Raw genomic sequence first — 12,220 nt, forward strand, 5'->3', positions numbered from 1 at the left:
ATAGTCCAACTTTATGAACCGTAGATAAGAATGCTTTCTACTATTGTCCTCAAAATGTGCTGCTTTGTATGTCTTGTTATATCCTACTCCAGAGTACACTGTTTGAAGATCTAACTGCTTTTCTAGCATGATTTAATGACCTTTTCACAGGTAAGGTACCAGATTTGTCGATAATAGAACAAAGACATTTAAATTCATACACACATATAATTGCTATATAATTTACTCCGAAATGTAACACATCCATATAAAAAATTAAATTATGGTTTATTTAACGACGCTCGCAACTGCCAAGGTTATATCAGCGTCGCCGGTGTGCCGGAATTTTGTCCCGCAGGAGTTCTTTTACATGCCAGTAAATCTACTGACATGAGTCTGTTGCATTTAAGCACACTTAAATGCCATCGACCTAGGCCGGGATCGAATCCGCAACCTCGAGCACAGAAGGCCAGCGCTATACAAACTACGCTACCCAGGCCGACAACACATCCATATATCCATGCCTCTATTGGGATAGGTAAATTGGGTCCCAAGAGTTGTGTATGCTTTCACCAATACGTAAAATGGGTCCACTGCTTTGAAATGCGTACGTAAAATGGGTCCGCGTATTGTACCTGGATGTAGTTTGGAAAGTATTAGGCTATTATACGTACATATTTTTCAAATTATTTTTGGACTTCCTTTTGGAATCCAGAAGAAGTCGAAGATTGTTTCATCGAAGACCGATGTCTGTTCTACCCACAGATGAGAAAGTTCAATTATATACCGACTACATAATCTATGCCTTCATTTCGCAGTATTTCCTGGGGTGAATTTGCAGCAACAACAAATCGTGCTACCAACAATTGCGAATCATTTCATTCAAATATGAATGAATTGTTCATTTTATAACAAACATCCTAATATATAGACCTATATATTTTTTTTAATCTTGAAAGACATTTAATTTAATGTGTACAATTTATCAAGATGCACAGGGGCTAAAAAGAAGAGTATCGTGGAAAACGAGCAACTTCTGAAACAAAAAATGTCTGCGTTTAAGACTGGAGAAATCACAAGATTCGCTTTCATCAAAACAGTGTGTTTTAAGTTTTTATCAATTGATTTATAACAAATGCTGACGTGCAGCGAAGCTGTCAATATTTTAAAGTGTTTAGAAAAAATAAAAATAAAAAATTTGGGGGGACTATTCAGACAACTTTCACGCGGTGTCTCCTGGATAACGCTAATAGGCTGACGGAAGAGGGGGCTGATTTTCCCTATAGGTGTGCCCTTTTTCTAACCGAGACCCATTTTACCTCTATCCTTTTTTTACCGGGACCCATTTTACCTATACTCTTCTTCTAACCGGGACCCATTTTATCTACACCCCTTGTCTAACTGGGACCCAATTTAACATAATTTTGCAGATGGGACTCAATTTACCAACACAGGTCTATATTCCTAGTTCGTCCATCCGTCCGTCCATCCATCCCACCCTTCTGAAAGCATGTCTATTTTTGGACTTCTCAAATTCTATCTCTAACATAAACTAAACTTTACTGTCATAACTGATAAACATCCGCGTCCTAAAAAAGACTTAAGCCAACAACTGTGACGCTACGCAACGCCGTAACTGTGGTTAAGTTTCTAATCTGCTTATTGCTTAATAAATGCGCTTCACACCAATTATGACTCCTCTTTTCTTTCCTCTTAAGAAGGAAATTGCAAAGGGGAAACCGGGTCTGTCCTAGTTTTCTTGTACGCAAATAAATATCGGTGAAGGCCTTTTCTGACATACAAACAATCGAGATTCACATGAAGGAATAATCCACATCTTTCTTCCTCGTATTCCAACCCTGGAAATAGCGCAATCAGCCTTAACCCCGATTTCTGTTAACGATCGAATTAATGTAAGCGATCGAGAAGGGTTGGCAAGCTGTGTCGATCGATTTAACGACACGCGTGACGTCACACCGTCCATCAAGAGGCGTCTATATTTAGCAGCGTGGCGACCTGCTCCTACACGCCCGCGCGCGCGACATCCCAGCGTCCCGGCGCGGAGCGGCGCTCCATTCCAGCGACTCCCGCACCCGATTCGAAATAGATCTTGGGTTCGATTCCGCATGGAGGCAAGCTCACGGCCTTCATGGCATAGTCCTCACGTCACGGATGTGCAGTCTCGTATCCATTTTACATAAAAAAGAAACTTTACAAAATCATAGTATACCGATCTATGGTCCGCTGACCCTCTGAGGTCCGAGAATGATTCAAGAGGGTTCCACGGAACCAAGGTGTGTTTTCAAACGGTAGGACTATTTTAATTAAACTTAACTTTGTTACGTTCTATAATTCGTCTCAGCTTGTTTGTATTTATAATTGTTTATCTATTATTTTTATTATCTGGGTTTTAAATCTTTTAAAAGTTTAGTAAGAAAGAAGCCTAGAAAATTTTGTATACACTATGAGATACAAAATTATTACGATTGTACTAATGATTTTTCATAAATTCTATCTTAATTTTCTACCTTAAATATTTTGACAATGCTATACATGTGTGTCATGCCTGGGAAATAAAGAATATTTATACTTCCATTTTGTATTTGTATTTGAAATATTTTTTTTATCTCAGATTTTCAGCCTCATTGTTTAACAGGAATACGTTCGCCTGAAGAAATTTTGTTGGATTGTATGTCTTGCCTACCTCTGTGACATTTTTAGTTTTTTTTTTTTTTAAGTTCCATTAATTCTAATCTTCAGGTTCATAATTTAACAATGTTCATCATTGAGGATAAGGCTGAAACAATGATTGAGAAATTTAAACTTCGGTCTCTTCGAGTTGACAGTCAAGAAATTAGATTAATTTCCCACTCTCAGTGATTTTTTGTAACAAATATTGATGATCTCTCGCCCGACATATTGTTTTCAAATATAAAAAAACATCTTGATTAACTGACATTAAAATTGATTGTATAATTTCTTTCTTGTAATGAAATAAACAATTAGAAAAATCCTTCTTAGTGACAAAAAATGGTTTACATGTCAAAGAAAAATAGGACCTGTTAGAATTATTATTTTCTGTTTCGACTTTAAAAATCGTGCTTCCTACAATGACTCTGTAGACATTTTGGTTGCATCTATGACAATGTAATCCGATATTTCCTAATTACAATACATTTAATGGCATTTACATCAACACACTTGCGGGAGTGTACATGTTCTGTTTATGGTCTTATTGAAGAATAAATAATATAATAAACTTAGAGTTAAGAAAACTCTGTTCTACTGCACTGTTGCACTACAACCATCTAAGGCAAGCTTAAAAAATTCGTCTGTTTCCGAGCTTCAACCAAAGGCGGCAGTCTAGAAGAAAAACTGTCCTGTAATGCCGCATTTTGACAGTCGATGGCAGTATTCAACAAAAAATAAACTGTTTTCTATTGCCCGACTTCGACCATGAACGGCACTCTTCAGAAAAAAATCCTCTATTGCCGCATTTCAATAATCGACGGCATTTTTAGTAAAAAAACAAAAGTCGTTGATTATTATCGCACTTTAATCATTGACAATAAGTCTTTAACAGAAAAACCCTCCCTGTAGCTGCACTTCAACCAATGACGGCAGACTTCAATAAATAAATTTCAACGTTGACAGCATGATCAACAGCAATCTTCAAAATAGAAAACTTCAACTGTGAACTAAAAATGTCAAGTAAAGACTAACACTTCATATTTTTTTCAATTACTGATTTAATAACTAGATGCCTATTCACAGTATCATGTGAACCGTATTTTAATATCTGTAATAAATTTCGCTTACGATATCTTTCTTTTCCTTTGTTTCATTTCATGGCACAATAAAAAGATTCCTACATGGAGAGTACCTACATTTAATTGCAACATTCCTCAAAGACTAGTGACTTCGAAGGTCAACTGTTGGCATTTCAACCCACAGTTAATAGAGGCAATTTTCCAGAATTCATATCTCGAAGAGTCGTGTATCCGCTTCACCCACGCGAACAAAATCACAAGAATTGCGTAATTCTCTGCATGTAAATACATGGCGCCGTCGTTCGCTTCTCTATTGCTTGCATGTGGACGTGAGGCCAGCAGCCGGTTGGTCGGTTTTAGCCCTTCATGGGTTGTCCACGGATTCATTGATTAATTATCTAAAATAGCATATTAAATACAGGGAAATAATATCAAAGAAGATTTAATAATTGCTAAACGAATCGTAAACCCACAACAGGAACCTCACTTTACTTAGAACATGTTAGAAAAGAAGGGAAGAGCTAGTCTGTCTGACAGTAGAAATTTAAGAAGGAGGATTATGAAGATGAGGAGGAATCGAAGGAGAAATGATGTTATATACATAGCCACAAATTTGACGAAATAGCAACAATAATTTTTCGATACTAATAACACTATAAAAAGAATCGATGTTCTATAACTGTCAACTGTGGGAAAAAAAAAAAACTTACTTCAAAACAAAGGTTACACAATTAAAATCATTCACAATAGCGTCATATAATATTCATTTTTTATATTGGCGCCGAACGAAATTATACACATTTTTAACAATATAATGAAATAAGTTCCACTGTGAATGGAATATGGCATATACGACACACGAGAGAAGGGTTTCGGCTCAAACAGGAATTTTTGGTTAAAAATTTGTACAGAGACTTAATTAATTGTGATGAAGACCGTAAAAGCATTTATTTGTGTAACTCCTCGTTTGGTTGGTGTTGGTCAATACACTTCTTCAAAAATATACATGAGGATTCTCTATAAAATGCATGAAACAGCATGGAGGAAAGCAATAAGAACAATACATAGCAACATCTGAACAATCCTCTGAATCACACTCCATTGCTGTATAATGTGTTCTTCAGGTTATGTAATATACCCTCTTGTATATAACATTCGTTTCTCCAATGTCATCAATGAGAACTGTTTAATTTTTTAATGGTCCAATCAACAGCCACACAGCACTTGCGCTATCGGTGGCGGGACAAGACAAGACCGGTCTGTACATTCACAACACAACGGCTATTTAGTCGAGGGAGTGTGGTCAAGACATTAGTGTTTTTAGCTTTTCTTTGAGTTCAAGTGAATGTGAACGAAATGGGATGGCTCAACAATTTAAGTACTCCATTTCGCAAGCATTTTCGCTTAGGCCTATGAGTCATATATGTTAAGAAGTGAAGTTTACAGACGGTTCAGAGTTCAGTTCCCTGGCGTTAGGGATCCACATCGAACACAGTATACAACTTGGTGAACAAATTTCGGAGATGACAAGTGTTGATAAAAAAAAAAAAAAAACTAAATAAGAACAAAGCGTGCTAACCGAGGAGAATTTTTCCTTTCCAATTTCTTCGGCGTGTCAGACAACAAATTTATGTTTCCCATGGTTCCACACAAAGGGCTTAAATTTATTAAAAAGTTAGATCCTTGTAAAAGTACTGTGACAAAGAACTACGATCTGGTGATACTGTACTGACAGATAAGTACAGTACATCTTAAAGTATTTAATAATAATTTGTTGTTGTAATCGGTAGCTGCTACACTATGTTAACTATTATCTGTGCATTTCGAACTGGCGACTCAAGGTCAAGCAATGGACTACAGTTGCCACGTGTGCTTACCCCAATTCTGGACCATTTTCCTCAACTGAAGTCAGTTGGGACAGACGGGATTACCAGTGCTTCAGTTCACAGTTTTCAGTTCAGTGTTTGCACTTTCGTACGTTTGTACGTGACCTTGATCCGCCAGTTCGAAAGGCACAGATAATAAGACGCATACGTTGCCAGCATGTATAGTGAGGATCACGTAAGAGTAATTCCTAAAAGACTAATTTGGCCGTCTCTTCAGTGTTGCCAACTAATACTAGATATCACCAAAGGAGGATAAAATCACACAATGCCATGTACTATAATAATAATAATAATAATAATAATAATAATAATAATAATAATAATAATAATAATATAGTATTAACAATAACGATGTCTTGCTTATTTACCACATCTCAACTTTATGTTGGGGAGGTGTTTTCTAAAAGATTCAATAATTTGTGATTTTTTTTTATTTTAGTGGGTTATTTTACGACGCTTTATCAACGTCTTAGGTTATTTAGCGTCTGAATGGGATGAAGGTGAGAATGCCGGTGAAATGAGTCCGGGGTCCAACACCGAAAGTTACCCAGCATTTGCTCATATTGGATTGAGGGAAGACCCCTGAAAAAACCTCAACCAGGTAACTTGCCCCGACCAGGAATCGAACCCGGACCACCTAGTTTCGCGGCCAGACGCGCTGACCGTTACTCCACAGGTGTGGACATAATTTGTGAAAGAGTATATTTTTCTTCTGGATCTCTCGCACGTTATGTTAGTAGTTAGTAGATTAGTGTATGATCTAATATTAAAATGTATTTTGTCTGACAACATGAAATTCATTGCTTTGATTAAACAGTTTACGAATCACGAGACCTAACCTAAAAATGTATTTTGTTTGATCACGTGAAATGATTTGTATGAATTCCGAAAACGAATGCCACTTTGAAATGTATGCTTTAGAATATTTACTCTATTATTGTAATAACAGTCTAAACACAAAAGGAATTAATTAAAATGTGAAATGGTATTTCTGTCGATTACCCAAGGGCATGTATCACACGAAATATGTTACATTTATTTACACTTAACCTACCTGACTCTCATCTTGAAATTGTAACCACAACACAAAGCAACACGTACAATAACTATTATGTATTAATATTAATACTGATATTAATTAATTATTAGCAGCCTATGTCCAAATTTCACTAGCTTTCAGTAATGGGATCAGAAATCTAGAACAATTTGAATTTTCGGAATTCAACTTGTGTCACTGCTGCCAACATAACAGTTATAAAATCACTACTAGTTGTAGTATTTCTCAGTACCGAAATTCGAAATGAAGTTGGCAAAAGAAAATTCAACTTGCAAACTAGAAAATCACCATAATCCACTAGCTTATGTAGTAATGGGGGAAAAATGGTTATATTTCACCCTAGATCATATATGTAACAGATAACTCATCGCTATGTTAAAATCGGCAGCACTTTGAAGAGAACAACCGCCAGGATCGCCATCCATTCGCCGTAAACGAACACGAGATGGTAGTACAGTCGCTAATGCAATTCAAATGGGAATTATGACGTGACTCCTTATGTAACAACTAAATGGCAGCGTAGTAAACCGGACAAAAGTTTGACTATAATTATATGTGTACAAAACCGCCTTTGCTTATCATAAAATAAATAAATTTTCATTAACTTTTTCGATACATGTGTATCATCTTCAGATGTGAAATGTTAGATTAATATGATGAAAACCTTGCCTATTAGATGGAACTTAATGTGGTAATTTTCGGGTCATATTAGTGTGATTAGTAACAAAATATAAACATGTTAGTGACAAAACGACACTGCGCTTTAGTTCAATGTCAAACATCAAGATCAACAGAAACTGCCCTATTCAACGAACTTTAAATCGGCAAATACAGCCAACATATGTTCAACGTGATTATGATTTTTCAAAGTGATTTTACAAAGTGTTCACATTCAATGACTACGCTAATAGTGGTTACAATTCTTAAACAGTTTTAATTTTTATATATTTTAGATCATATCACATGACTTGCAGTGATTTAAATCGGCAAATATAGCCAACACATGTTCAAAGTGATTTAAACTTTTAAAGTGTTTATACAAAGTGTTCACATTTCAATAACTACGCTAATAGTGGTTACAATTCTTAAACAGTTTTATTTTATATTTTAGATCATATCATATGACTCGCAGTGATTTAACCTAACATAGCATGTATATCATAGATCAACCTAAGTTAAGTCCAAGCAATCACACTAATACGACCCGAAAATTACCACATTAAGTTCCATCTAATAGGCAAGGTTTTCATCATATTAATCTAACATTTCACATCTGAAGATGATACACAAGTATCGAAAACGTTAATGAAAATTTATTTATTTTATGATAAGCAAAGGCGGTTTTGTACACATATAATTATAGTCAAACATTAATAGCTTATCGGCAAACTTCAACATGAAACTGACAAAAGTTGTTAACGTCAAAGCCTATAAGGCCGACCTATCTGGGTATATATGATCTAGGGTTTCACCCTTAGGGTATTAAGTAATCTGACCCGGACTACACTTGCTTGCTCACATACACATACAAAGCTTGGCGGTCGATTGCGGACTGGATCACTTTCTGTCAGTATTTCATTAGCTTACATCATGCCGTCTGCCACTTAGAACAGCATCTCTGGCTGCAGTGATGTAGTCCACCCTTCCAAAAAGTTAGATCTTAAGTTAATCACACAAAAGCAACTCTGATGTGTATTAGTACGTCGTCGTACCTTCATCAGCGTCCTGAAACGCTCAAAACGACGGGTGCTGCTGAACTCCTCCTGCAGCAGGGAGAAATTCAGCCTGCTGCGGCGCCGGCAGGACACCTCGTCGAACCACATCTCCATCACTGCTGGAAGAAGGAGCTGCAGACGGACAGAACGATCCCGAGGCCTGTTATACTAAGGCTTTCGTAGTCTTTTTCAGTTCCTCCAGGCTAGTGCTGGTTCATATTGTCTTAAAACAGATCGCGAAAGGTTTCTTCCGAATTTCTTCCTATCGTCAATTCGTAATCACCACCACAGTATTCATTATTGTCGTCATCACCATCATCACATGAGACAGAATAACAATAAATCAGTAATTAAAGAATTAAAAGAATAAAGTAGGCCTACATTTTTCATTACTTTTCGGTACGTGTATAGTCTAAATCAGCGGTGCACAACCCGCGGCCAGCCACTGTTTGCTGCGGCCCGATAGTAAAGTTTCAAACTTAAAATTTAAAAAAATATTTGAACAGACTGTATTATTAATTACTATAAATTACAGTAATCACTAATTAGTAAGACATTTATGTAAATTATTTATTATTGGAGAATGTCTGGCCCTCCAAAAGAACATTTTTTTTTTATATTGGCCCGCTGTATTCATAAGGTTGTGCACCCCTGGTCTAACTGGATTCTTGTTCATAACTTGCATGGACGGAGATAGAGGGGGGGCGTGGGAATTCAATTTAAATTTGTTTCATGAAGGAGTACTATTTGGCTTGATTTACACTTTCCATACAATAACAATAAAATCACGATACACAGTTCTGTTCCGTTCTTTTTCCTATAGCATTTACATTGTCGGTCCATGGTACAGTACGTGCTAGTCTGGTAAGCCATTGCTTTACATATGAAGGGTTCAGAACCATAGTGGGCCAAGCGCCATTTACTAAAACCGTAGAAAACAAGGGTTAAAATGAAGTTATTGCCATAATTCAATGGAAACATATACTCACTTATTTACTTACTGGCTTTTAAGGAACCCGGAGGTTCATTGCCGCCCTCACATAAGCCCGCCATTGGTCCCTATCCTGAGCAAGATTAATCCAGTCCCTACCATCACATCCCACCTCCCTCAAATCCATTTCAATATTATCTTCCCATCTACGTCTCGGCCTCCCTAAAGGTCTTTTCCCCTCTGGCCTCCCAACTAACACTCTATATGCATTTCTGAATTCGCCCATACGTGCTACATGCCCTGCCCATCTCAAACGTCTGGATTTAATGTTCCTAATTATGTTAGGTGAAGAATACAATGCGTGCAGCTCTGCGTTGTGTAACTTTCTCCATTCTCCTGTAACTTCATCCCTCTTAGCTCCAAATATTTTCCTAAGGGAAACATATAGCAAGTAATAAAAAATATAAACATTAAAACTAAATGATATGTCAATCTTCATTAAACTATGGTATTCACTGAACTTTAACCCTTGCTTTCTCCGTTTTTAATAAATGGCGCTTGGCCCACTATGGCTCTGAACCCTTTAATTATAACCTTCATATGATAGTACTGTAGATATTGAAACTTGTGAAATGTTGAAAAGATTTTTAAATAGTTTTAATTGTTTTTTTACGACATTTCATCAACTGCGATGCTAATCTAGCGTCTGAATGGGATGAAGATAATAATGACAGCAAAATGAGTCCAGCGCTGAAAGTTACCCAGCATTTGCTATTAATGGGTTAACGAAAATCCCTGAAAAACATCAAACAGGTAACTTGTCCCAACCAGGATTTGATTCCGGGTCCACTCGTTTCACGGTCAGACATGCTAACTGTTACTCCAGAGCGGTTGGCTTTTCAAATGGTGATCTGGCTATTATTGTCATATTGCCAGACGAAAATGCGTGTGAAAAAAATAAATCTGCAAGAAGACGAGAATTTGGGTACACCCTATTTCAGAAAGCAGGACAAATGAAGGAGAAATGTATACACTATACTTTCAGCTACGACTACTAAATGATTAACAAACATGTGTTGAAAGTTCTCCTTGCCAGTCGCAACTTTGAAAAGAATTCTTTCAAGTATTGGACAGGATTCAATTTACAGTAGAGTCTCGATAATTATTACACTTAATATGGGCCAAGACTACCTCGGATAAGCAAAAACTTTGATAAAAAGAATGGTTAGTGAAAAACTGTGTTTTGATTAGAAACTAGACAAACACTTTACTGAATAGACTAAGTAGAATGAAGAAATCAGGTTAATATGAACTCTAGGTGTTTAAAAATACAGTACGTTTATATTTAAAAAGTAACTAACATGCAATATAGAGTATAACCACAGTCTAGTATATAGTCACGAAGCTTGAGTTGATGAGGGTACTAGGAACAATAGACTGTGACGGTACTGTTTCACATTGTATGTGATGAGACGATAGTAGCGATCCTAGTGGTTAGCAACTATCTATGGATGCATATTTCCTACGTATTGAGCTTCGTGACTGTATATACTGGACTATAATATAACAGCATTACGCAGAACGGCACTCAAATTTTTCAAGAGGGCGCTGTGCTTGTTGGAGAGAAATAATATTTTGTCAGAAGGGAGATGTATTATTAAAAATTCAATATATGCTGATAATGGGAAAACGACGTAACGTACGTTAAGTTGCTATTCCAGGGACGCCTAATTATGAATTTAGTGAAACTGTATCGTGATTGTATTGTTATGTATCGAAAGTGTAAATAAAGTCTTAATGTATCAGTATTCTCAACATTGCACAAATATTTTAGTGCATAGTTTTGTGGTACTGATTTTATCGTATTTGGAATTTGGCGTATTTACTCGAATAAATTGCACCTTTCAATCTTACTTTTGTTTAATAAATGAGAAGCCCTTATAAGTTAATCTAGGAAAGCTAAGAAGAAAAGTAAGGCATTTAATGACAAGTATACAAGAAGAAAATTCAATATTCTTAAGTACAAACAAATAGTATTATTTGTAACTGGGTAGATCATGTCCTACCCTTGAACAAGCTACCACTTAATTTATTGTAATACCTACACTTCTGAAGTGGCAAAAACATGTAAAAGTAATAATATAAGTTATTGGTGTTAAAATTCAAATTAAGTCCGGAAAACCTAGTGAAATTATTTTTTCGTGAAAATATAGTCAGAAGAATGTATTGCAAATATTACAGAATATCGACTCTATTTACCTAAAAATGAGAGTATCCAACTTTGTAACAAAAAAGTTTTCATTTTTGGTTTCAGAAAATTAAATATGATCTTACATGTGAAGGGATCTTGTATTTGAGAAAATAAGATAATTAAATATTAACAAAGAAAATTCTAAGCTGAGAAACCCTGTTGAGGACTACGTAAGATGTTATCGAAATATGCTATTGCTTTATCTTCTCCTTTGATTACTTTTCTCATGGATGATTTGTTAATCGAGTGTCAAGATTCCAGCCTCAGACATGAGTTCAAATCCCGGAAAAATGCAAGTAGAACTCATGGTAGACAAAGACAGTGTTTCAACAGATTGTCTCTGATTACGTCCGTATTCACAATTACCAGATATCTCAGAGAAGATTAAAGGATACAAAACACTTCTTAACATATAAATAACTTTAATTACTGAATAAAAATATTTTATATTATTTATAACAGTTTTTAATAAATTAACTTTCATTAACACCTTCTTTTACCTTTTATTCTCTTATTTGCAGGACCAAATTTAATATACGAGTATATCACTTGCAAATATATACTCTAATAAGTAGTTATTCCATTTAACATGATAAAAACTTAACAAAACATTATAGAAAAATTGCATTGA

At 35.8% G+C, this 12,220-nt stretch overlaps 1 protein-coding gene across 2 annotated transcripts in view; it reads right to left on the minus strand.

The window, feature by feature from the left end:
* The window catches only part of LOC138710729 (uncharacterized), a 306,886-nt gene that overhangs the window by 183,459 nt on the left and 111,207 nt on the right, over positions 1 to 12,220 (minus strand). The window contains exon 2 of one of the 2 annotated variants that reach the window (XM_069841798.1): positions 8,405 to 8,669. The exons of the other annotated variant lie outside the window; for it this stretch is intronic. Within the exon in view, the coding sequence (XP_069697899.1) occupies positions 8,405 to 8,521 (117 nt within the window). The 5' untranslated portion in view covers positions 8,522 to 8,669. The remainder of the gene's footprint in view (positions 1 to 8,404; positions 8,670 to 12,220) is intronic. 2 annotated transcript variants of the gene reach the window in all.

The sequence above is a fragment of the Periplaneta americana genome, chromosome 12 (assembly GCF_040183065.1).
Source record: "Periplaneta americana isolate PAMFEO1 chromosome 12, P.americana_PAMFEO1_priV1, whole genome shotgun sequence".
In the NCBI taxonomy this organism is placed as follows: Eukaryota; Metazoa; Arthropoda; class Insecta; order Blattodea; family Blattidae; genus Periplaneta; species Periplaneta americana.